This window comes from Borostomias antarcticus, assembly GCF_949987555.1.
Source record: "Borostomias antarcticus genome assembly, chromosome: 29".
Taxonomy (NCBI): Eukaryota; Metazoa; Chordata; class Actinopteri; order Stomiiformes; family Stomiidae; genus Borostomias; species Borostomias antarcticus.
The window spans coordinates 1754197-1781696 of NC_140262.1; the positions used below are offsets into that span (position 1 = coordinate 1754197).

Consider the following 27500-nt stretch of genomic DNA (forward strand, 5'->3'; position numbering starts at 1 on the left):
CCTTCTGTACATCGTAGGAGGAGTCTATGGGTATGGGAAGGACACGGTGGATCGTAGCTTCCGCTACGACCCAGAGAACGGAGCTTGGAGCATTCTGCCTGGACCCCAGCAACCCCGGTTTGACTTCACTTTGCTGGGGAACGAAGGACGACTTTACGCCATGGGCGGCGAGCACCAGAAGAGGACCACTTCTTCGGCAGAGGTCTATGACATCGTCAAAGGGGAGTGGAGCTTCATACAGAACACGCCGCGGCCCGTGGGATCCGCGGCATGCGCCGTAGCGAGGCGACGGATGTTTGTGTGTTTTTGGAAGCCGCCCGACACCACTGATATTTATGAATACATCCCTGTGAAAGACGGGTGGGCTATCACCACCACCATGATCAAGCCGCAGAGCTATGGACACTGTATGGTGGCCCACAGGGACAATCTGTACGTGATGCGTAATGGGCCTTCTGACGATTTCCTTCGATGCCTTATGGATTGTTATAATATCACAACGGGGCAATGGACAGCAATGTCAGGGCAGTACATCAACAGTAAGGGGGCGCTGTTTACAGCCATGGTCAGGGGTGACTCGGTGTTCACGGTAAAACACATGCTAACTCTGGAGTACGCCATCACCGGGAACTTGTGGAAACCACGAAGGCAGATGAAGGGGTTTCCGAAGAGTGGTTCATTATGGACGTGCATACTAAGGCTGCCTAAGACTAAACCTGTGAAACCAGAGGACTCGGACAGAGCTGAGGAGGTAGCATTGACTGACAGAAGTGAGAAAAATGTCGAGGACATCTTGGAACTCTGAAATCACATGCGTGATGAGAGATGGTAGTAGTAGCAATTGTGTGCTACACAGTATGTACTGCATACCTCTTTCCGACCAGCTTGTTTTTCAGTTTTCCTTTCCATGCCCAAAATGAATATAGAATATCTCCACAACCACAAGGGCCATTATAATAATATCAGTATCAAATGAAAGCTAACACCTGTGGGGAGGCGGCAGAAGTGTCAGAAATTACAGTGCAGAAAAAGTGCACTGTAAAAAGTGTGATGTCGATTGATTGAATTTGCCGTCTGTCTCTTATTGTGTTGTGTATTGCTGTGAGCTATTTAGATGAATTGAATTTCCCCAAGGGGATTAATAAAGTATCTATCTATCTATCTATCTATCTAGAATCAAAATAGGACAGGATTCCGGCGTTTGCCCACATTGCCGGGACTCCGGCATTAGCAATGAATTCCCAGAATTTGGCCCACTAGGCCACCAGGGGCCTCATTTATCAAAGAGCGTGTAAATTCTGGTGTAAAAGAGGGCGTACGACGAAAACGCGGAAAATGCACAATGTAGCGTACGACGAGAATATTTACACGCTTTTCGGATCTATCAAAAAGGTCGTATGCCCTTTTCTGCACGAGAAATCCGAGACGGGCGGAGAATAGAGTGTACGCGCACGCGCCCCGTGTTCCGCCCTCTCCACGCCCAAATCCAACCATATATGGTCAAAACTATGACAGCGTGTCGGGGATACCCCGGAAGGAACCGACACAATATAGCGTGGAGCATTAGGACAGACAAACGCGGAAAGAAGAGAAACTTTTCGGAGACGGAGGTGCATGTGCTTGTTGGTGAGGTCCACGCGAGGAAAGAAAATCATCTTCGGAAGGTAAGCTATTTGTACGAGCCTACATTTGTCTGATTGCTCCTAGTTTAGGTAGCCTACTGTATGTTCGTGCATCCTGTATGTGGCGTAGGCTACACGGACATGCTGTATTATGTGTGAGGAAAGCAAACATTCCACACATTCTGTGGTAGGCTATGATTGATTTAGGACCAAAAACAGGGAACGATAACACAGATGACCACTTCATAATGTTAGACCACATGAAACATTTTCCCCTCTGGGAAATGTAGACTCTCATCTAAATCACCCGGTAAATCACACTTAAGCATTTATTTGGCTGCCAACAGAAAAACATATCAATTGAATATGGCTACACAATGAAATGTTTAATGCATAATCAAGTTAACAGACAAACTCAAAGAAAATGACTGAAATTGTTTCTCCAGACTCTGACGTGGGGTGGGACTCAGAGGAGGGGGAGTCTGCAGTGGTCCTTGACCTGACGGTCGTGCCCCCGCCGGTTGCAGCCTCTACATCCAGCGCCACGACCTCCAGTGCCTCCACCTCCAGCGCACCGGCCTCCACCTCCAGTGCCATCTCCAGCGCCTCCGTCTCCGTCTCCACCGCCCACGCCTCCACCTCCGGCTGCCAGCGTCCCTGCCTCAAGGTTCCCTGAGGGCTGGGCTTCCTATCAGATGCTGTGCTGGAGGCTCATGACCCTAGAGGCCCAGAGGGAAATGGCAGAAGGGATTGGGGCAGTTGTGGGGCAGTTGTGCAGCAGTTGGTGGAGGTCACCACACTACACCACCAGAGCCAACAGGACATCCTCACTGCACTTCATTCCTTCACACATGCTGTCACGGACCTCACACTGTCACTCACTACCACACTCACGGACCTCACACATTCACTGACAAACGCACTCACACACCTCACACAGTCACCCACCAACAGACAATAAAATGGTAGAAATGTGAACCTTACTTGTTTGTGTCTTCATAGCTGGCGCATGACCTCAGTGTGGGCCCTTTGGCCCCGCTGGTAAACCTCATGACGGGGAGGGGGCTGAGGGCTTGGGTCCTCATTTTGTGGTGGGGTCTTGACTGGTTCTCATTCTTATCAGCTTTGAATATACATCTTGGCAAACATAACAGAATGATGTACAAGGAGGGGACAGATACCTAGTGAAAGTACTATTGGTTGCTAGTAAAAAGACAATAATGAGGGCTTGGTATAAGGTGGAACCCCCAACCAAGGAGCAGTGGTGGGTGTTGTGGAGGAGATTTATGAGATTTATTTATGCATTGAGGATGCAGGAAGGAAAGTTAGAAGGGAGATGGGAAAAATGGATGGATTATAGAAGGAAGTGTGATGATACCACTAATATTAAAATTGTCATATTTGAGTAAGAAAAAAAAGCTGCATGGATGGATGTACCCATAAGCTGTTATTGTAGGTTTTTATGTTTTATTGTATTGTCGTTGTATGGATGGAAAATGCTAATAAAGATTAAAAGTAAATAAGACAAAGAATATGTATCTTGGTTATGGACACACCAACAAGCCAGCCGTCACGCGCAGCGCCTGCCTCCAGTCTAGCCCCTACCCTGCTGTGCGCCAGGATGAATGAGTCATGCGTGGAGCCAGGCCACCGTGCCACTACACTTGTGATGAGCATGTCGGCGTCACATATGATTTGGGTATTTCTAGTGTGCACATTTTAGCGATTCACATAGACGTATTCATTCACTGATGGTGCCCTTATGTGGGTGCAGTCGCCATCGCCGTCACCTCTTTGGAGTTCTCTCGGCCAGTAGGCCGAGTAGCGCCGGATTCATTTAGGCTCGCATTACGCACAGGAGGACTGTCATTTATATGCTTACCAAACAGCAAACAGGTCCACATGATCACATATTAATGACAATCTAATTGGTCAATTATTGCCGTTTGATGGCATTAGGTGTGTGACATATAGCGCGGAAAGGTTTGGGACAGCACATAGGTTCAGTTTGGGGAACAAATCCATATCGGACCATGAATGAGCCGGTTAGAGGACACGTCTAATCTTGCATTGCGATATATGTTTGTGCTGAATTGGCCTAGTAGCCTACATGATTGTGCGTTCATGAACTGTCGCTCTCCGTCAAACATAGTAATTCACCGACGCACCACCTGCGTCGCCAGTTCCCCCTGTGTTCAAGAAGGGCGTAGAACACCGTGTAAATCGGTACGCCAACTGGAGAGGTGTCCTACAAAAGCGCGGAGAAAGGCGACTAAATTTTCGCCCTTACGGCTTGATAAATCGCAATGTGGGGGGGGCAAATGGCGTACGCCTGAACTCGCGAAAAAGACCGTGTAAAAGAAGGCGTACCTCAATGATAAATGAGGCCCCAGAGCTCTTAAAAATCAATGGTGTCATAGTCTTTTGTTTTGATGTTCTGGGATCACTGCCTCTTGTGGTAGCAACATAGAACTGCAGGTCAACAAGGGAATACATAGGGATGTATTAATTAGTAAGGGAGAGAGGGACAACCTGACATTTGCTCATGCTGCACTGGCTTACAGCCACGCAAAAAAAGAACTAAAGATGACCTCTGTTCCTATCACAACCGATCACAACGCTGACAGACCACAGAGCTAAAGAGACGCACTGAAACTTGAGACGCACTGAGCTTTGCACAAGGCACGTGCTGGCTGGTTACACATGCAGATTTCTCTGTAACCCATTGGTCAATTTTGATGACTGACACCTCATTTGAGCCAATAGGGTGTCAGCAGTGATGAATTTCAAGTCAAAACGCGGATGTCAAATCAAAGATTCATGGAGCTATAATACTGTAAATGGCTTAGATTCCGTTTTTTTTGTGTTTGGTGTGCTTATAAAATTGCTTGCCCTGTAAACTGTGTTTATCTGAGAAAAAAAAGCTTTATTGTTGCATTGTAGCTGAGTTTTTTTCTCCTTTGATTGGTGTATTGGTACCGTTTTGATACAGGCAAGCCTGTTAGACCATGTTGAGTGCAGCAGTCCCATGCTGCTCCTGCGGGCGTGGGCACTGGGGCTAAAGAGTAAACAGAGCTAACACTACAAATGTAAAGCTTACCGAGTCGTTGATAGAAGTAAATAAACCAAATTTGTCACATTGAAAGGTATTCAGAATCTAGATATACACAAGAAACTTTAGCTCTAAAGTAAAGAGGATGTACATGCACGCCCTCCACGGTGGCTCTCTAGCCACCACAATGGGCTTCCCAACCACTGCAACAGCTGTTGATAATCAAAACCAGCGCTCAGTGTGTGTGCGTGTGTGTGTGTGTGTGTGTGTGTGTGTGCGTGTGTGTGTGTGTGCAAAGTTCAAAGGAGCTGAGGGGACGTCCATATCCCGTCCTCCTCTCTGTCTGCAGCCCCCCCCTTTCCCACCTCACTAATCCTGAAGCCCCTTAGCCCCCCGGTCAGCATAAAATGCACCACTCCTCAAACACACACTCGTTTCCACAGTCGTTTCCCTCTTTTATCACTCCTAGTGGGATTAAATACCTGTTACTGTGGGTGATTATACCACATATTAAACCCCGGATTTATCATGGAGTTGCAGCATCTGGGATTTATGGCTGTGGGAATGTAGGGTGGTTTGTGTGGCCTGTGAAATTACATGGTTGCACTACGTACTCTTGAACGTGAGAAAACCCACCCTCAGCTAGAAACAGAGGCTTCTGAATATTCCAGTAATAAAAAAGACATAGATTCTACAGAATAATGATACATTATCCATCTTGCACATACATGTGAACATAATAACAGTTAATAGTAACATCATAATGACGTGAGAGGGGCTAAAAACTGATCCTTGTGGCACACCTTTTTAGATTGAGAAAAGGACAGTATGATTGGTCACTGTTATAGCACCATACTGTAGATGCCATAAGACTGAACATTACTTACCGTTCTGGGTGGAGGTAAATCTGGAAGACACTTCTGAGGGGCAGGTACATGTTTTCCTGCTTTCCCATTGGCCAGAGCTGATTTGTTGCCTGATAATATTGACAGGAAGACAGACATTTTCTATAAAAAATATTATATAGTGGTTTAGCAAATATATAAAGGTGAAACATCCATATTTGCTTTGATAACTTTGATACCACAAAGCCTCATAGGATTTGCCACATATCTTGCCTATTGCCCTTTTGACATGGTTTATTTCTATTTTTGCATAAAATCTTAAACTGCAATGCAAGGCCAAAGTCTCTAACTTTAATTTCCTGCTCCATTACTTTTTGCAAACCGTCAAATGGAAACCTATTATCCTGTTTATTTGACTTGTGTGATAATTGCTCCCTCATCTCATATCGGAAGAGGATAAGGCAGAGTAATACAATATTGTTTGGAAGGCCAATGCAACTGTTAGAATTGCCAAGACCCACCACCACACAAACAAGTGTCCCACATCTTATTTTGACAGGAAATTAAAGATTGTGGTTTTCACCTTAATATTTGCCAGTGTTATTAATCTTTAGGGTCTGTTTATGTCTACGAGCACTGGTCTCCAGGCTACTGTACAGCCATGCCATAACTCTCTTCCTCTCTCATCAGACATTCCACTTCCTCTCAGAAAGCTGCCATATGGGTTGCCATAGAAACAAAAGCAAAATGCTAGCAACTTATACAGTGTGGGACACCTGTAGTAAATTTATTAAAGAGAGAAAGTTAAGCAAATAATTATAGAAATTGTCCTCAGAAACACCTGGCAAGCCTCTACACTCAGCTGTTATCAATAAACCTTGAAGTGTCTCTACACTTGCATACTATTTAGTCTGGATGACCGATTAATTGCCTCATACGCAGTGAGCAAGTGTGGGCCCACCTGCATGTTAACTTGGTCCCTTATATTGTGGTTTAAAGCTGAAAGGCTTTTGTTTGTCCATGTGGAGTAAATAAGATGCTAGACTACAGATACCCACCATGATATATTCCCTTTTGTGTGTCCCTCAAAGAGCTAATCTCACTATCTCCATAAATATGGAGTCTATACTCTTTTAATCCACCCCCTCTGAGGCTTCAAGTCAAAGAAAGAGAATGGTCTTCTTGATGCCTGACGGTGAGGGGGCCTTGTCTTTTTAGATCTGACAAAAAAGCTGTTTCATGCTGATGGCGGCAGTAAAAGAAAACCTGTGGCTTTACTAGTCTCTTCTGTGAGGCGAACGTGTGTTAAGTCTAATGTTCGCTCAACCTCATTCTTCATCGCAGTCCAAACAAAACAGCCTGGGCCTCAGATGGGGGTTTGAGAGGGAGGGGGTGGGGGGGGGGGAGCTACTGAGAAACAGACAGGAAATGGGGGGAGAAGGGGGGGGGGGGGGAGAAGGAGGGGGTGAGTGACAAGGACGGGATGTTTGCAGGGTCTTTTTTAACGTTCTATCTGCGGTTAAACTGCGGCAGTCGTCTGACGTTTGGGAACTGTTTTCTACTGAAGCCATGTTCTGGGGTATGAAAACCCACTCTCACGAGGTGACAGGGGATGTACAACAAAGCCACGGTGACCTTTTTTGACTTTTGAATCATTTGATTGATTGACACTACTGAGCAGTCAGGGTTGCGTTGGATCTGGAGGAATGATCGGTATTGACCCTTGGCACTTCAAGGCAGGATCAACCTTGAGGTGGACGACATTTGAACGCTCACCTTTGTCCGTTTTGTCCTGGCCCCTCCCAGGGACAGGGACTTTGTTCATGTAGATGTAGTCCTCATTACCACTGTCACCTGACAGAGAGAGAGGGAGAGGTTGCATTGCAGATTAGATAAGCAGTTTCTAGAAAGTTTTTCTTTATTGACAAATTGGAATTGGTCAATTGCAGTAACTGATGAAGTGTATCAACTACGGTGACTTCTGGCCAACAATTGACGGGCAATTCAAATATGTCTCTGTAAGTATTAAGAAACAAACAATCTTTGTGTGTTCAGTCATATCAGTTAAATCATACTGAATCCATACTGATGTAGCCCAATCTACAACACCATCAGTCATCATACCTTCGACAAACAACATTTTTCATGATTCCGAAACCCCAAGGTTAGAAAACAATACAAACTTTATGCTGACTCACCGGCTCATTTAACAACCCCCCCCCCCCCCCCTTTCTTTCTTTCTTTCTTTCTTTCTTTCTTTCTTTCTTTCTTTCTTTCTTTCTTTCTTTCTTTCTTTCTTTCTTTCTTTCTCTCTCTCTCTCTCTCTCTCTCTCCCTCTCCTTCTCCCTCTCTCACACCATGCTGTGCATTAATCTGACATCACTCACAGATCTCTGAGAGAGAACAGATAAGGTACTGTGTCTGTTCACTCTTTGATGGCTTTCAAGACCATAGGGCTGGTCGTGGGCTACAGCAGAACTCACCGCCCATCTGCTCGCGATCAAAGGAAGCTATTCCTACAAAGACGTACGTCTGTGGATGTAGATATATTGTGGATATGATGTAGTAGCTAATCTATATCTTAGGATCTACTGGTTCCTTTAGGCAGTCCACTTAAGAGATGATTTATTTTCAACAAATAGAAGTGTTGCCTCAGTAAAATGTGTTACTGGGTGGTCACATATACATGACATCTTGGTTGGCTTGGTATTCATATCTGACTCATTCCAAACTTCATGTAATGAAACCAAATAATTAATATCCTGTTGCTTTGAGAGCCGAGCAGCTGGGAAGCAACAGTAGCCTGTCGCGCTAAGCTGAACTACCCCTGCTTTCATAGTGTGTTTCAGGAAGATATCATTATTTAATTAGATACTTAAATAGATACTTAACTTACTTAACTTTCAGCTGACTAAGACTGAAAGGTAAAACAATAAAAATGTTCACACTTGTGACCTTGGCATGACCTCGGGGCGGACATTTTGCCTTTGAAATTGATATCAGGGGAAGATATTCTAACAGCACCAGAGTGAAACTATGTTCTTCCCTGTACAGTGAAAACAGATTTCGGAGGATGGAAATGAAAGCTATTTATAAACTGCTACTCAAAGGAAGTGAGTATCCCAAGAGGATAAGTGCAGCTTTGGAAAAATAATAGAGTTTGAAGCCAGGGGAGGAAGCAGAGGGAGATGGAGAGCCCAGGAGTAGAACATGGAAACTACACACAACTGTCTGAGAGAGATACAACTTGGATACTACTTTGTGGTACTGTATTGGCTACAGTAATATTGATCTGTACTCAAGAGGGCCGATGGCCTATTAACCTACATGACCAGCACTGAGCTGTCTGCCGTAAAAGAGATATCCAAGTCAACTGGAAGTGCTCCAAGTGTTCTCCCAACGAACAATAGGAATGCGGCTCACTGTCCATGTGAACTAGCCCTTGCCCCAAACCCCCTAATGTACATAAACAAGCAACGATTAGTGATGACAGATGATTAAGAATATACCTAGTCTATCAGAGGCTAAGGTGAGTGATGTTCCTTTAGTTTTTTCTTCTTTCTTTCATCTTTTTTTAACGTTTTGGATCGTTGTCATTCCCATGGTTTTCTATTCTTGAGACTCACATTTCTAGGGAGTAGAGGTTATGGGCTGTTTCTGGGCAGGTTATGCTAGTGTAGATGTAGCCATATTATGTACAAATAAAGCACATTATTATTAAAGTAGGTCTATAGATAGTGATGATCAAAGTAAAGGTTCAAAAGGGTGACATCAGATGTCAAAGGTCACGCCCCCTACCGTTGGAGTCCCGGTAGGACTGCAGCAGGTCGGAGAGCAGGCCTTTCTGAATGGTGGCGTTCCCGCTCAGGTTCTCCTTTTCCAGCACGAGGAGGAAGCACTGGAGCTCCACCAGGAGTTGGTCCAGCACTGAGACACACAGGACAAAGACAACACAACCCAGGCTATTATAAAACCAACCGTTATTTATTTATACAGGTTAGTCTCACTGATATAAAAAAAAGGGTCATTGAGTTTCCCAGAGGCATCGTAGCGCTACGATGAACGCCATAGCTTACGATGAACGTAGCGCTACGATGCCTCTGGGAAACTCAGCCCTGTCCAAGTTGGTACTGTAGCATGCCATTTGCTATCAATTATCTATCAAAGGGTGACACTTTACTATTGGTCAATCACAGACCTAATGCTGTGGTTTCTACAAGTATATAATGTTTATACAGTTACAGTACATCAAATTACAGTGTAATATGTGGCCAGCGCAGTATTATTACTAACCAAATGTCTTTCATGGTTTCCCCACTTTTCTTTAACACACTGTATATTATTCAGCATATTTCACTACACTTCTTTCAGTCGATGAAACCATGCATACAGTAGCACCTTCTGGTTACCCGATGTTACTGTTTTTGTTGCGTGGTTCAAGGCCACGGGCCATTTTGTAAGAAATGACAAGGCAACACATTTATTGTTTGTTCTTCAAAAACATTCTGTCTTCGCTGCACTCTCGTCTTTACCGTTCAGCATCGTCTGTGTGCCGTTCTGAGTCTGTCTGAGCTTGTTATGACTACAGGGGTCAGCGATAGGTCAATGCCAGGGGGGATGGGCTTCTGCAGGGGTGAATGGGGCCGCTGTGTCTGCCAGCCCATAGGGCGCTGCCCACTCACATCCTCCAGAGGTCAGAGTTCAACTCCTAACCCTCTCAGGTCAATGTGTGGGATGGGGAGTCTTTGTGTTGTGTCTCACTGTATTTTAGGTCTTATGAAAAGATCCTCAAGTGAACAAAGGGGGAGAAAGTTATAAACGATAAAAGAAGGGCAGATATTTGAGGGGGTGCGACAATGAACACTTTTGGTGGGCTTCTTTATTTCAGTTCAGTCTGTGAGTTGTTTGAAGTGTTGAAAGTGTTCAACACAGAATGGAATAGTAACTGAACTGCCTCTAAAGCGCATTGTGTTGCCTCTGGGTATGAAATGCGCTATACAAATAAAGCTTTAATTGATTGATTGACCTGTATTTAACTTTTCATCAGTGATCTACTTTTTCTCCTCATGTATCTAAAAGATTGTTTTAAAATCCCAGATGGTGTAGGGCTTTTTGCGTAATTCCTGCAACTCCTTCCAGTTCCTGTAAACATTTACTCTCAGTTTGAACTCTCTTTAACTGTGAACTATAAGCTACTCCAGTGAGAGGCTACTTCCGGCCCAAACTTCGGCAGCTCTCACACTTTAAAGGGCCCCTGAACGGGGGGAATACTGCAGCGCAAGGCATCAAAATCCAGTCAGCTACCCCAGAGTTGTGCTGTTCAACTGCTACTGCTACTCAAGCTGAGTCAGCTGAGTCCTAGTGTGAGGCGCAACGCCGCAGTACCTGTCAGCGTTTGAGACTTTAGGTAAACACGGCTCACTCGGACTTTCCATGTACGCTGCACTCACACACATGCACATACGCAAGCAAAGGCAGACGCATATACACACATATACTGTACAGGGTGACATAAATGTACATGTTGGTTAGGATCACACCTGTATATGCAGACACACACAAGCACACAACTACAGTATACGCGCAGGCATGTACGCATCTGAAATGACAAAAAACAAACAAAATGACAGTTGATTTGTTTTTTTTTTCTTTGTTTTATCCATAGAAGCGTTCTCGCAACAACAAACTAGGTCAGATGTACTTTGAGCAGACGACCATTTTAACACGATCCTTGTTTAGCTGGTCATTGGCTGCTCGTTGGCTCCAAACATTGTCCCAACCTTTACCCCGATGTGTTTGCAGAGATCGACTGAGATGCCCTTTCCAGAAGAGGGACCCTGGGAAACGGAGTCAGCTGACGGGACATGGGGTCCAGAGTGGGCCGTCTCCATGGGCTACAGTGCTGGCGAGCCGCCCACGCGCTGTCCAATGAGCTAGTGAGCCACAGCACAAACTCTCCTGCTTCCCCAGGGAACTGGAACTCGGGGCCGAGTGAATCGTCAGGAGACTTGAGTCGATCAAAAATTGAGTCGATCAAAAAAGGTTCTGATTCCATCTCACTACATAGTAAGACCCAACCTACTGTATACTATGGGAGTAGATGGAGATGCTCGAATAGGTGAGAGGGACCAAAGTTTCACTTTTGGGTGGAAAGCTATTTCAATCAAGTTGGATTTATATAGCGCCCTTCATGATACCCAGAGCGCTTTACAGAGTCCAGTATTCATTCAGACACAGTCATACCGGTGGTGGTCAGCTACATCTGTAGCCACAGCTGCCCTGGGGCAGACTGACAGAAGCATGGCTGCCAATCAGCGCCTACGGCCCCTCCGACCACCACCAACATTTATGTCTTAATCCATCTTATAAGGAAAGCATACTGGTAATTCATTCATTACTTAAGCACACCCTAAGGATTTTTATTATTGTTTTACCAGGAAGTGTTTTGGGGATGACAAGGCATAGACTTTTTTTTATTAACTCTGACCAGTTGAACAGACTACAACACCTGTGACCTCAGAGTAGGAAGTTTCCTCTCATAGCAAGTGTTGCACTTCCTGGTTCCCAGTCACAGAATGACAAAGAACATGTTCCTACACCATTTATCTTCTAACCACACATCTGCTGACAAAACGTTTATATAATTGCGCCACATTTGTGTTTAATCTGATAAACTCTGGAATAGTAAAAAAAAGTAAACCTAATTAAATTGATTACAGGACACATAATTCACTTTATTGTTCTCACCAACTCACCATAGACAGACAGTTTCTGAAAATGTAGTATTCCTATGCATGAACATGCTGAGAATCTCTGTCCCATTTCTAAACGGAACAAAGTCCAAGCAAAAGAGAAAATCCCACATAAAGATAGCTTTTACATAAGAGCCTTCTGGTGAAACTTGTATGTTGACAGCAACGGGTTGTTTTATTCAAAACACTATTTCTGCCTGACAGACAAACAACCACATTTCAGCCAAGCTGTGGTGTCGTTTATTGAGAATTGTAGCCCGGGTTTGGCTGCTGCCTTTCTGACAGAACGTACAATTCACCAGAGCAACCCACGCGTACCGAAGTGAAACAGACTCAGTCTTGTGGGTGGTCACTTGAAGCTCACCACAGGCAAGGGTTTAGTGTGTGTGTGTGTGTGTGTGTGTGTGTGTGTGTGTGTGTGTGTGTGTGCGCGTGCGTGCATACATGTTTGGTGCGCATGTGCATGTGTACTTATTTGTGTGTGTACATTACACCTCATCACACTTTAGCACAAAGAATGGAAATTTGACTACAGAAAAAGAAACCTGCCTTTCTGCTAACTGCATGCTAACTATACTACATAGAATTGATGTGGTCATCCTTGAAGCAAACATAAACAGGTGAGTGAACATTGACGGCACAAGCGCCCCACAAGTGTCACAGGTCCAAGGTCCCAGTCCCAGAAGCTAAATGATGTCTGTGTTGTTGTTCCCTCCTCCACTCAGGTTATGAAAGGATGGTGTTCCAAAGCCTGAGGGTCAAGGGTCACAGCAATGCACACATTGGAGAGACCCTGAAGACCAAACACAGGAACAGGCGACATGGCTGAAATCAGCTGGATGCTGTGACTCGCTTGTATTAAATTGTTCACTGGTTCATTTGAGGCAGCTGCAATGTTTTCACCAAGAGAGATAATAATGCTGAAGTCAAATTAATTACAAGCTCAATTACAATTATTACCTCCTTCCTACCCGTGACTGAGAGTCGATCTTAATGTGTCACTGCCCCACCCATCAGGAAACACTATCTTAACAGGCCACACAGGAAACAAGCTAGTGCCTCTGAGACACAGGCACTAGACAGTATTTCCATCAAGTGAGTTGAATATACCTAACTAGGTTTGCCACTGTTTTGATGATTCATTTCCATCAAATCTCACTTCCGGAATTGACTGATCTGCAATACAGCCCAAACCTGCCACAGTATTCTTTCTTCTCCAAATTCAGCTGTTCTCAGGGTCACGACTCTGGGAACTTCACAAGTGTACCGCTGCCTTTAGTCTAAGCTGAAGGAAATCAGATTTTACTGGGACGAAAAGAAAAACTCTATAGCACGAAAAACTCAATTTCCCATAATTACTCCCTCATCAACAGTAGGCCCAAACAATCTTTTTGGCCCGGTTTCAGTGTCTGTTTGTAGCACTGAGCCGTGACGATGTGTAAGACGCTTTGTGGAGTTGGTGAAAGGATGGGATGAAGTAGATACCATGTTGAATACACAAGATCAGATGTTTTAATGGTAGTCAATGGATTTCATAAAATGATCAATAAAACCCTACAGGATTCATACTTTGCGGCGAATTTGATGTCAGAACACCAACGGACACCAATTATACCCTCGGTGAGCTTCTTGTCTTTGAAATCGAGAGTTTAACATGTTTTTGAATGATTTTTCAAGATGCCCACCCACATCCATTGTATGACCAAAACGGTGGTAGAGCAATTATCAACTTTCTCGAAAATGCTAGTTTTGTCAACGTTTTGATCTGAACCATTGTATATGATCATAAGTAACCTTAAAACAGGGCTAAACATGCATTTTCCCTTTACTACTCCTTTAAGTATATCAGGCGCTTCTGCTGGGTGAGAATTGGTCAGAGCAACCGGAAGGCTATCAGACAAAACACTCACCGTAGGTGTAATCATGAATCGTCTGCTGTGAAATACAGCTGCAATTACGGTTCATTGGTCAGTGGTGACTTTACCTGTGCAGCACTGGATGGGTAAACAGTAATTGTTAGAGCCATTTTAGTTTGAACAAGGAGGTTGGGTATTTCTCCCTCTCTCTCTCGGGCGCGCTTTCTCTCTCTTTCTCTTGTCTCTCTCTCTCTCTCTCTCTCTCTTGTGCGTGGGTGTGTGTCTGGAAGGCTTTGCAGGTGCAGAGAGGAGTGAGCATGTAATGAGAGAAGACTGATCCTGGTGCAGACCCCTCTGGCTGAGAAGGGAAGGGGCAGCCGCGCACTCCTGGCCTGTCCGTCATCATCTCAACTCTCTAACTCTGCCTGTGGTGTGTGTGTGTGTGTGTGTGTGTGTGAGAGTGTGTGAGTGTGTGTGTGTGCTGGTGGAAATTCATACTTTTGACATCATACCTGTAAATGTACATAACTGTATAACTGTATGTGCACATCTCTCTCTTTCTCCTTCTCTCTTTTTGCCTGCGTATTCACTGCATGTGAGGAGTTCAAAGGCGTGGGAGCCAGTAGCCCTGCTCTGCTGGGTTGTTTAATCAGGGCGGCAGTAAAAGTGCAGGGTCCAGCATGGGGCCTGTGGGTCTCTGAACCCTCTCCAACAAGCCTGGCTACTATACCGCCGTCTCAGGGGCTCGGAAAACAGGAACAGATGCTGGCAACCGGGGCTGCCTCCAACAATAACCTCCTCAGCTCACTCTGCACAGGCCCCTCCCTCTCCTCCACACACTTCACCTCTCCATCTCTCTCTCCCCTGACTCGTCTAGGATCTTTATTATACTGTCTCTATCTCTCTCTCTCTCCCTCTCTCTCTCTCTCTCTCTCTCTCTGTCAAGCCCAGGTTCATCACCTCAGCTCTTATCACAACTCATTCTGTTATTCCCTCTCTGCATGCTCCCTCTCAGCTCACCATTCTGTGTCTCCATGCCTTTCTCTCCCCTTGCGTTCAGCGCCGACCGCAAACCAAGACGTTTGTGAGTGCGGAGGTCTGCGAGCTAAACCAAGGCTAAGGCTAAGCTAGGCCTAAACCCGCTACGGCCTCGGATCTTCCTCACCAATGTGCGGCCTCTGGCGAACCAACTCCTATACTAGAAAAGCCCACTCCACCACTTCCACGTTCAATAACTGGACATGCTGACCACATGCATCATGGGTGGTCGGACGACAGGTTCACTATGCACTCATTATTCTCAGATCCATCTTTTCTTTCTTTCTTTCTTTCTTTCTTTCTTTCTTTCTTTCTTTCTTTCTTTCTTTCTTTCTTTCTTTCTTTCTTTCTTTCTTTCCTTCTTGCCTTCTTTCTTTCTTTCTTTCTTTCTCTCTCTCATCTATGAAGGGTTTTTACTGTAGGTGGGATAATGTCAGAAAAGAAGTGATGCAACTGAAACAAAATGAAATGACGCAATAAAAGCTGACAAAATGAAAACTCCTTCACCCCCTCTGTTTGGCTTGAACTTTAGTCTCTGAGCGACTGTTTGGGACATGTACTTTCTCTTTCTGAATCAGATTTTGGGGATGTGGTGCAGATGTTTTGAAATAGGCACATTTTGGTCTTGCTACTTTCTCTCAGCCGCATGTTTGCATTAGTCACAGAGAAAAATATGTTTTGTAGGTTTGCTTGCCTGTCTGTCCGTCTGTCTGTCTGTCTGTCTGACCGAATACATGCTTGTCAGTCTGCCTGTCTCTCTGCCTGCATAACTGTCAATCTGCTAGAATGCCTGATTGTCTGTGTCTGTCTTTCTGTTTCTCCGCCTGTCTACTGTATATCTGTCCATTTGTCTGTTTATTCAGTCTTTCATTTAGATGGCCGGTCGCTATTGGTCGATAAGTCAGTCTGTCTGTGTGTCTACTGTCTACTTCCGCTGAGTCGTTTGCTTCCCAGATGCTAATTCATTGAGATGGGATTGGCTGTAGAACAGAAGCTAGTTACTGACGTGGGACGTGGCGTTGGACTAAGATCATCTTCACTTACGATGTGACTCCACCTGACGTGAACCTGGACCTTCTCAACCCTGACCCCAAACCTACATGTTGTCTTGTTCCCCTTTGAAATGTAGAACATGGTTCATGTGTACAAGAAAGTTAATTTGAAACTGCACATTGCACTTTCTCACAACTGCATTGCATTGCAAGCGCCACTCCTGAAACATTTATGTTTACAAGTGAGGCCTTAGGTAAAAAGACAGAAACGCACGCCTAATTTGATGAGGTGCTGACTCAGGGATACAATAATCTCACATTTACAAAGGGGTCGCACACTCCATAGCTCCAACACAAGTACTTTATTTACAGGTAGGCCAACATTTCGGCAGCAAGCTGCCTTCCTCAGGCCTTTCACAAGTGAGGCCTTGACTGCTTCTCTCTTTCTGTCTCTCTCCACTTCATGTGCTCAACATATAGGCTAACAACAAAATATGTATAAGTTGCTAAATGTCCAGATATTAACACACTGTCCATCAACACTACAGTTCCATGGTGTGTTTTCTGTAGAAAAACAAAAGAAGAAAAACATCTAAATAGCTGTGTTCTCTTTGAGGTAGTTATAATTCAAACAGGTTAAAACAATCAATCACCACTGTATGTTTGAACTCATATCTCTATGCATAACTTAACAGGAGTTCCTCCTAAATGTCTCATTTCCCTCTGGTGACGGAATAACAGCAGTGAGACAAGCTGGAGGAACTCATTTTGAGGTACAGAATGTACAGTATGTCATACTGAGATATGATAAATGGTAAATGGACTGCACTTATATAGCGCTTTTCCACCTTAGCGGCACTCAAAGCGCTTTACAATGGCCTCTCATTCACCCATTCACACACCAATGGCGGTAGCTGCCATGCAAGGTGCTAACCTGCTCATTGGGAGCAATTTTGGGGTTAGGTGTCTTGCTTAAGGACACTTCCACAGTTGGAGCTGGGATTCGAACCACTGACCCTTCGATCACTGAACGACCCGCTCTACCAACTGAGCTACAGCCGCCCCTAACGAGTTATTGCTTTAAGGTCAACATTTGATCTCAAAACAGGAGCTTCACTGTAGCCCACTGTTGACCTTTATCTGTCTTTAAGTACTGTAGAGTCCACTTAGCTGCCATGGTCCAAATCTTCCAATTGGGTCTTTACAGAACTGGCATCGGCTCATTGGCCTAGCTCTCCTGAATGTCGCAAGGAATTGGTCAACGACAGGCCTGATTAAACGGTCTGGGGACAATCAGATTGTCTGTCTGTTACTTTTGGCCGACGATACTCTACACATACGCAGTTCACTAGAAGGGTAGGGACTTGACTTGGACATGGGCGGTTTAATCCAAGCTGTGTTTTGTTGTTATTGCCATAGAAACTTAGTGGGGATGTCAAGTTGATGACCTGTTCTACTGTAACAGACAGTATTGTGACAACAAAACATTTGTTAGGTTCATTCATTCATTCATTCATTCATACAAACATACTGTATACTCATTAGTTTGTTCATTAGGTGGGCTAACTTGTAGGAACTGGCACTCCTACAGTTTTGACAGTTCACACACATATTATATATTGAAATGTTCACACAACTGTTCACACAACAGTCAGCGAATTCTGTGTGTTCTGTGCTTTGGTGCTGTCGAGCTGTGCTGCTGCGCTGTGGTTGCTATGGTGACAGTTCACAGGAGATGTGTCACCTGTTTTCTAGCCTGTCACCACTCTTACAGTTTTCAAACTAATGGACATATGGAGATATTATATCTCAAAATGTTCAGCTGGTTCCCAGGATCCCTATGATGTAAACATCTAAGTTGTGACATTTACACTTTTTGAGCTGGAGCTGTCTGAATCTGGTCATGATTTCAAACAATTGATGGAATGTTGAGCGACAGTTGTGATTTGAACTTGGGTGCATGCACAGCCACTCTTAGGGCTTTCACACCTGGTCTAGACCAAGGTCCGAACCAGAATCCCGTTTGGTGCTTTCACGTTTGTTATTTTTTATTGATTAGTTCCATAACTTTCGCTTTCACACCAGCGGACAAAAGGATTTTTGGTGGCAGACCTACATTATGTCATCATCGCTTGCATGGGGGTGCGTCTCCCTATACTCGACACTGATTGGTTTGTGGATGCACGCGCGTCTGTACTTCCTATAATTGATCCGAAAGTGCGAACCTTTGATTTCACATGAGCCAGCAGCGAACCTTGGTTCGAGCCGAGACCACCTCTTGAGGTCGGACCAAAGACCGTGTCCAGGAGGTTTCACACCTGTCAATGTGGTTCGGATCAAACTGGAAAGTCTGAAAGTCCGGACTAAACAACGGTCCTTAAAGGTACAGACACCCTTCTATGAGTACTGTAGCATTATATTCCTACCTTCAGATGAATGATACATATTAGATGTAACTCTAAACAAGCTGGAGCTCAAGGCTCTCAAGACGGTGGAGATGATTGTAGACTTTAGGAAGAAACCAGACACCACACACGCGCGGACATACACGCACACACACACATACACACACACACACACACACACACACACACACACACACACACACACACACACACACACACACACACACACATGCCACACATACACACACACACACACCTTAGTATCCTAAACAATCTGGGGATGAGTCTCGCCACACACAGTCTTCACTGGTGAGGGAAGGTGGGTGGCCCGGAGAGAGGTACACTGTCCCTGACCTGCTATGACATGAGGGGGCGGAGTTTCGCTGTCACGCCACTATCCACGCCACGGGCCCCACAACTCAGCCCCAGAGTGGCCTGGAAACACACAGTCTTCACCGGTAGGGGCAGGTGGTTGTCCCAGAGAGGGGTACACTGTCCACGACCAGCTCTGACCTGAGGGGGCGGAGTCTCGCCACCACGCCACTATCCACACCACGGAACCCACAATTCAGCCCCTGTGTGGGCTAGAGACACATGGTCTTCGGCGGTGGGTGCATGGAGATTGCCCGGAGGTCAATGCACTGCCCTTGACCGGCTCTGACCTGAGGGGGCGGAGTCTCGCCACCACGCCACTGTCAACGCCACGGACCCCACAAATCAGCCCCTGAGTGGGTTAGAGACACACGGTCTTCGCCATTGGGTGCATGGAGATTGCCCGGTCCATAGTAGTACGAGCAATAGTTGTACATACAGCTGCAGCAGCTCATTATGTTTAGCCATTCCTGACAATAGTGAGAAGAAAAGGAAATACTAGCTCCAGCATTCATAAACAATAATATTTCAACTATTCTTCCTGACCACATGACCTGGCCAGGAAGTAGGTAACAGAATCAAGCCAAACTAGTTATTATGATGCCAACACTCACTAACACTCACAGTCCTCTAAGCATAAGTTAGGAAAGTATGCGGAAAAAGTAGCTTGTCCAGAACAAAAGAAGCTTCAAATCATGTAATGTGACTTCTTGCTAACACCAGCTCACACATTTCGACTTTGCCTTCCTCAAACAAGGCAGAAATCCTTGAAAATACTTTACGTCTGTCCGTGTAATAAATTCCGTAACAAACTTACAGGGCATAAAGACACCACTCACGTGGTTGACGAGTAGGCAATCACAGTTCACCCCTCCACGCCCGTCTGTTTGAGGGTGATTGGATATGCATCACTGGTCATAATCACTCTCATGAAGTACTGTAACTGCACTGACGTATGATAAACCATGTTAACCTGGCTGCCTTCTTGGCCAGGTCAGTATTGAATAAGATATTGAATAATGGTAAAATGTATACCTCAATGCTTTATCTGGTTAAATAAAAGTTAAATAAAATTACAAATATAATACAAACCCGCGCACACATACATCAGTGTATTCCCATGCACATAGGCCTACTTAGGTTCACTCCTTAATAGAGCTTAAATAACAAGATTACAGCAACTGATAATGAACAAAGGCAACAGCGGTTCCTCTTATGCCCCCCCAGAGTCAGAGAGGGGATCATACATGATCAAAATCACTCACATTCAATCTTAGACATTAACTGGGGTTCTGCTTCCTCCACCCTCCCCCAGGTACCTCTGCTCCACAAGTCAAGCTCCTGACTAGGCTGTTTTTGGTTGATCAAAGGCTAGCCAGAGCTCTCTCTCTTCTCTCTCTCTCTCTCTCTCTCTCTCTTCTCTCTCTTCTCTCTCTCTCCCTCTCTCCCTCTAACCCCCCTCCTCCTTCTCTCTCTACTACCTCTAGAAGGGAGGTTAGTGGTAGATAATCAGGGCTAATGGAGAGTGGAGCCTGTATAAAAGTGCTGAGCGGTCCCAAATCCACGCCAGGGCTGTGTAAACCCTTCCTTTGGCTGTGCCTACCCTATGGGATGCAATGTGTGTGTGTGTGTGTGTGTGTGTGTGTGTGTGTGTGTGTGTGTGTGTGTGTGTGTGTGTGTGTGTGGAGAGGGGAGAGAAGGGAGCTGCAGATATACAGTACAGTTGTACAACTGTTTCAACAAAACCTACAAAACCTATCTATCTATCTTTGAACAGTAGTTACAGTCAGTAGTATTATAAAACTGTATTGTCCCCCACAATACATAAGATCACAATACACAACGATTAAAAAACAGCTGAACTAAAAAAATTAAAAAAATTGACCAGGCGTGTTGAGTAGACAAGCTGGTTTTACCTTTTGCTATTGCAATCGCTGAGGGTGTGAAGGAGTGTGTATATCTCTTGGTTTGGGCTAGTGGGTATTTGAAGGCAAGATCTGAAACTCTAGGCGCAAGGGGTGGGTGCTATCAGACAGGATGGATTCTGCTTTCCATAACAACAGGGTGTTATACAAATCAGATAGACTTTTCTGTTTAATACCTGTAGGCTTTTCTGTTTAAATGGTAAATGAACTGTACTTATATAGCACTTTTCCACCTTAGTGGCACTCAAAGCGCTTTACAATGGCCTCTCATTCACCCATTCACACACACATGGCGGTAGCTGCCATGCAAGGTGCTAACCTGCTCATTGGGGGCAATTTGGGGTTAGGTGTCTTGCTCAAGGACACTTCGACATGTGGACAGTCGGAGCTGGGATTCGAACCACTGACCCTTCGATCATTGAACGACCCGCTCTACCAACTGAGCTACAGTCGCCCCTGTAGGCTTTTCTGTTTAGTACCTGTAGTACTGCTACAGACCTTTGTCGCCTTGGTTAATGCATCATCTCTTCAAATTAAGAGAAGCATACGAACAGATAAGAGAAACAATAAAAAGTGACTTGATAAAAGATCTGTAAATCAAGTTATAATATATATGAATATCAGTCTTGAGAGACCTACGTCAGAGTTTCTTGGAAAGCTTATAGCACACAGACGTACTTAATGCAAGCAGATTATACTTAGCGTTAGCATCAACAAATCAAGCCACTTTCACAGTATACTGTCTCAGTGTTTCCTGTGGAACTGATCTCTTGGTGTGGTGGTGTGTGAAAAAAAGAGTCCGATTTCGAAACCAAAGCGGGGGATCGGAGACCGCCCTTGTTCCTCCCTTGTTCCTCTCTCCTGTCCCCTTCCTATAAGTAGGCCTATAAAGATGGCCTAACTTATCTCGTAAGGCTGGTAAAGTCCTAGAGCTTAAAATGTCATTAATTACATGTAACTCGATGGGATAAAACAGTAACCACACAGGCACTTAATAAATCATATGGTTTATAGACATATTTTAATCAGATGTATTGTAGGTTACCATTATAACAGCAGCTGTTATAATGGTAACAGCTGCTGTTTTCTGTTATTTTGATTGGCATTTTTTAGGTGGCTGGAGGAACATTAACGCAAGCTAGTGTTAGTTCAGCCAGCCAAAAAGACTGTTGCACAATCCATCAGGCAGCGCTGCGCCTGACTCGCACGAAAGTTGCAGAACCTACTCGCGCTTGTGGTGTATGTCTCCTTGACAATGCTTGCTTGAAGGGCTGACCGACTGACTGACAGACAGCAGCGCGGAGCTCAAATGGAGCAGCTCCGCTTCGGCTCAAACTGTATTTTCAGATAACGTTACGTAACGTTAGCAACACAAGGCCAATTTATCATATTCATTTTTTACTTGTCCGATCAGACAACTGCATGAGGCATTCCTCTTGCCCGAACAGAGTTTACTGGTCCCTGGGAAGCGGGCAAAACTGTTAGCCTACTACAGGTAGCTTGCCTTGTAAATCATATGCCGGCAATAACCTAGCCTACCTGACTGGTCTCATCGTTCTCCTCTCTCTTCCTCTTCAAAAATCGTCTTATGCCCATCTGGAAAATTGTATTGATATATTAGGTTATAGGATCCGCTAGTTGTCATCAGGGAATTATAAAACCAAAGGCTTTACCAACGTGCTTGAGATGGGCAGGAGCTGTTGGTACGTCTAACTGTAGCTATAACGGCACTTAGATTACTAACATAAATGTATTTTAGACAGTAGGCTAGGCATTTTGAGGAGTAGGCCTAGGTGCCAGCACCAGTGTTTGGCCCAATTCAAACACTGGTTAACACTATGGTAATATTTGAGCGTCAATTCGCCTTATTCACCTGGCAGCCATATTGGTCAGTCTGGGGTGCGGATGCGGAAGTGCCCGTTGACTTCAATGTTAAAAGTTCGCTGTAAAAACACCACTTCAAAATAACAGGCTGAATACACTATTGGGGTTACAAACTCATAATTACCAGACTCTGATTATTTTTCACTGCCGTTGTTTTCGCGTTTGGAAATTTTCTGTTATTTTGACTATTTTGGTTCTTGAAGTGGTGTTTTTACAGCAAACTTTTAACATTGAAGGCAACGGGCACTTCCGCATCCGCACCCCTCATTACGTCAGACTGACCAATATGGCAGCTGAGGTGAATAAGGTCAATAGCCGACCTATCTTTCATTGTAACCTCATGCCACTCACTGAAGAAAAAATCCCTTCACCCGCCGAGTCTTCCGATCACCTCAGAAAGGAGCAGCATGAAGCGGCACGAGCGCGCGGCCTATAGGCTCTTTATTGAAAATAAATAGTCCTAATGTGGGCGCGGCAGTGGTTTTGAAAGCGCATTCAGGCAGAAATATTTAGAAAGTTTTATTTATATGTAGCCTAATTTGTATTATTGTTTTTTGTATCAAATGTTTGGTGTGGCGCCAAGGATCTTGCCGTGGCGGTGCGCCACGTCAAAACCTTACCGGCGGAAACGCTGCTGTCTACTACGCCCACTGGAACTCAGCACAGCGCAACACCAACGAGGGACTGAGGCCAACGCTTCCATGACAAACAAACGAGGGAATCTGCACAGAGACTGAAAACATGTCACCCCTACGCTGTCGCTGTGGAGAAGACCAGGCAGGCCTGTGACATCGCCTCCCCCCTAGCATCCTGCCCTCCCTCTATCTCTCCCTCGTTCACTCTCCTTCTCCTCCTTATCTCACAAAAACAAAACTCCCTAGGCTGTGGTAGGGCCTCATGGTGGCCTTTTGACCGCATACAGTAGTAACGAGCAATGCCTTCTGTTAGCTTGGTGTAACTGAGTGTGTGTCTGTGTGTGTGTGTGTGTGTGTGTGTGTGTGTGTGTGTCTGTGTGTGTGTGTGTGTGTGTGTGTGTGTGTGTGTGTGTGTGTGCAAGCGCACTCTCTTGCATGTTTATGTTATATTTAATACACTGATGAGTTCTACTCTACAATTCAGTCTGAGGGAATTCAAAGTGCAGTAACGCGCACAGTGCCTCGACCTCTAACTCTTTGACCTTGACCAGTGAAAGTGGCCTGAACGCTGAACTTCCCAGAGGTAAACCGGCAGCCCCTAATGAGCGCGCCAGGCCTGTTGGGAGGGAGGGACCGCGGAGCCCAAACGACAAATAAAAGCTAACAAGCAAGGTGAGTCCCCCACATGAAAGCTTCTCCACCAAGTCATTATCCCGCCGACACTGCCCAGCGGCATGTAGTGTTAGGTACAGGGTGTGTGTGTGTGTGTGTCTGTGTGTGTGTGTGTGTGTGTGTGTGTGTGTGTGTGTGTGTGTGTGTAAGGTGAAAAATAAGCAATGGGCATTTCCTTTTGAGCCTTTCAAAAGCCGTTTCTGGTGTTTGAGGAGCAGAACGGTCCTCTTGATGTGAGGAACCAGGCATCTTAGGATCAAGTCTCTCAAACAGAGTAGCCACGTTTGATGTGCGAACACAACACGAACAAGACTGGAAGGGCAACACGCGCACAACAACACACAAACACACACATACACACACTTATACAGTACCTTGCAAACCCACAAATGTCCGGTACACACACAGAGGACCATCAGCATAACATTGAACACACACACAGTCATGCAAGCACATACACACACACACACACACACCCACCCCACACACACACAAGACCCAGAGGGGACAGCGCACAAACACACACACACACAACCCCAAACGAACTCAGTCAGCGCCACACTGCCTCAGAGCAGGAAGACAGTCTTCTTTTCATCATTTTTATAGCCTGTCCAGCTTCCTGAATTACCCGCCCTCTCCCCGTTTGCCAAGTACAACTCCTGGCTCACCTCCAAGTTACCAGGCCGGCTTATATCTTAGCAAGCCAAGCCACCTCATCACCTACTCAAACCCACTGAACCTGCAAACCACTTGAACTGTAGGTCATGGGCTTGAAGCCCATCATTACATTATTGGGTGTAAAACTAAATGTTGGACAGGAGGAGAGTGTGGGATCTAACTAGCTTATCTGGTGGACCATCGATCAAGATCTTCAAAGTCTGTGTTTTATGATGTTGTAATACTGGCTGATGACAACTTTAGAGCTGATGTGATGTCTGCACTTGACAGCAGGAGGATCAGTTGCATTAATATATGGCATAGCAAGCCTAGCCTACATGATCCTGAATGAGTGCGATGAAGTCAGGATCTATGCAAGAATGACAAGAATGGAGGAGAGAGAGGGGTGGGGGGGCGTAAATATTCACAGCGCCATTGTTAAGCCGATGGAAGAAGAATAGCGAAGTGAGAGAAGTCAGATGTATTGTGGTGATACGCGACTAGACCGGACTGCTCTGAAGCCGCCGCCTCCCACGCACAGAGCTATGTGAGGGGAGCGGGCTGGGGTGGTTTCACAGAGACTTCGGCGTAAAAACACACAAAAAAAATATAAAAACAAGAACTATTTACTCTAATGTTAACATAGGAGACGCCCATCTTACATGGCTAATCGTGAGGTTCTAACCACAGGGAATGATAATGTGTTGCGTCAATATGGGAGCTCTACTGTGTCTGCGTATGACAGGCAATGTAAAAAAGTTTTTAAAAAATAAGTCAACTTTTAGCAGAGAATTCATGAAACAGAGTAGCCTACTCATAAGGTACAAAGTCAGTAGACTACGTGTATTACCAAAGTTTTTTATTTATTTTTTATTTCACCTTTATAAGTTAGTTTATAGTTAACCAGGCAAACCATTAAGAACAAATTTGTATTTATAATATAGTGCTAAATGTGTAAGCTAAAACGTATCCTTCCCATGAATAATGACGTGGATGAAACACCTCAGTCTAGGCAATAATAAAATATTTAATAGCGATTCTCACGGAGAAAAAACTAACCGCAGGAATTTGAAGAATCTTGGGAAAACAATTGTTGCTACTGGAATTCATCTCCAGCGGCCTGGGGGGATAAACTGGTTTATTTATGGGAGAGAAACCATTAATGCAGGGTTGGGAATGAACTGATGAAATAGGCTACACACACCGGGAGGAAAGACACAGACTGGAGAAGGGAGAGAGTAAATATTTACTGTCAAAAACCCATGGGACCCGATCTCATTTACCCATCACGTTCTGGTCTGGACAGCAGACAGACACACAACATTCCAGTTCAGTTTAAGCGAGGCATGAAATGACCCACTCATACCGTTCCACGTTATCACTCGGTTTATCTCTGCAAAGGAATACAATTCCTGTCGAGGAGATGGAGTACAACATCTATAGCTACAGCTGAACAGAACACTGCCTCTGTAAAGAACTATCCCATTCTTGCTCTGCCCCAGCCTGGGTTCAATTTGCTACCGGAAGGAACGGTGCGCCCAATTACCTCTCCACAGCCTACATGCTCTCCCAGTCCATTACCTCTACACAGCCTACATGCTCTCCCAGTCCATTACCTCTACACAGCCTACATGCTCTCCCAGTCCATTACCTCTACACAGCCTACATGCTCTCCCAGTCCATTACCTCTACACAGCCTACATGCTCTCCCAGTCCATTACCTCTACACAGCCTACATGCTCTCCAAGTCCATTACCTCTACACAGCCTACATGCTCTCCAGTCCCAGCTCGACCCACACTGGGACGCACGGTCGCCAATACTTGACTTGCATGATGTGCAATAGTAGGCGTCCCATTGTGCCCTGTCCCCCTCACTACATCACAGATAGAAGTGGCTACTGTAGGTGATGTAGGATCTGAGCAAACACTGTGTTAGCTAAGTGTTTTGTAACCCATGGGTTGATTAACGCACCACGTCTGCGCAAGCTATCGGGGTGCAACACTTCAGTAGCCCCCGGAGTTGCCAAGCGCACTCCGAAAAGCTGCTGTCTCAAAACCCAATGATAAACTATTAAACTTTTTATCCGTAGCCGGGGGCTTAGACTAATTACCAGTGAAACAGTCGATAGGCTAATTATCTGACATCCCCTTTTGTAATTCATTTTAGACTACAAGTTTAGTCTGCCCTACCTTTGTCCTTCTCCATTCTCAACGCACGACCAGGGGTTGGTGAAGGCTACCAGCCTGTCACACTTGTCAATCCCAAAATCCCGAATGTATCGAAAAGGCAACTCGAATGACAACTCCACTCCGACTCAGCACAGAGTGCAGCGCAGTCCACCGCTCGCCAGCCGGATTGACAAGCGCTCTTCCCTCTCATGCGCAATTGCCGCACCTCCTCCGCGAACGTCATCGCCACTCCGCATCTATCGTTCTGTGCGCCTCTCGTCTCCATATGAATGATCAAAACAAAAGTAATGGACTATATGGACACCATAGTTACGGTTGGCACATTACAGGATAGACTCCTTGTCTCCTTGTTGCCTTTAGCCCTACTCCCATCAAACGTGAGACGTCAAGTAGCCTACTGTAGTAGCCCGAAGACTGCACAGACCCAACACAAAGAGGTCCGAGGGGGTATTATGGAGCAACAAAACTATTTGGATTTATGTTTCTTTTGCACAGATCATTGTTTGGATTAAGCGCGCGGGGGGGGGGGGGGGGGGGGGGTACATGTTCCCAGAAAACCCTTCTCCTCCTTGCCAGAGAAAGGCGAATTTCTCCCCTTACAG

The 27500-nt window shown here is 45.3% G+C and overlaps 2 protein-coding genes across 2 annotated transcripts in view; one reads left to right on the forward strand and one right to left on the reverse strand.

Annotated features, from left to right (window-relative positions):
* LOC311326837 (kelch repeat and BTB domain-containing protein 13) overlaps window positions 1-805 on the forward strand; it is a gene marked incomplete at both ends in the record, with an annotated part of 1512 nt that extends 707 nt beyond the window's left edge. Inside the window, one exon of the mRNA XM_084459815.1 lies at window positions 1-805. This exon is cut by the window's left edge and continues 707 nt beyond it. Coding sequence (XP_084315941.1) covers window positions 1-805 — 805 coding nt within the window.
* The window catches only part of afap1l2 (actin filament associated protein 1-like 2), a 51459-nt gene extending 24426 nt beyond the window's left edge, over window positions 1-27033 (reverse strand). The window contains exons 1-4 of the mRNA XM_084459756.1: window positions 26899-27033; window positions 9318-9446; window positions 7296-7373; window positions 5562-5650 (exon numbers count right to left, since the gene is read on the reverse strand). Of these exons, the coding sequence (XP_084315882.1) occupies window positions 5562-5650; window positions 7296-7373; window positions 9318-9446; window positions 26899-26914 (312 nt within the window). The 5' untranslated portion in view covers window positions 26915-27033. The remainder of the gene's footprint in view (window positions 1-5561; window positions 5651-7295; window positions 7374-9317; window positions 9447-26898) is intronic.
* Window positions 27034-27500: the final 467 nt, after the last annotated feature.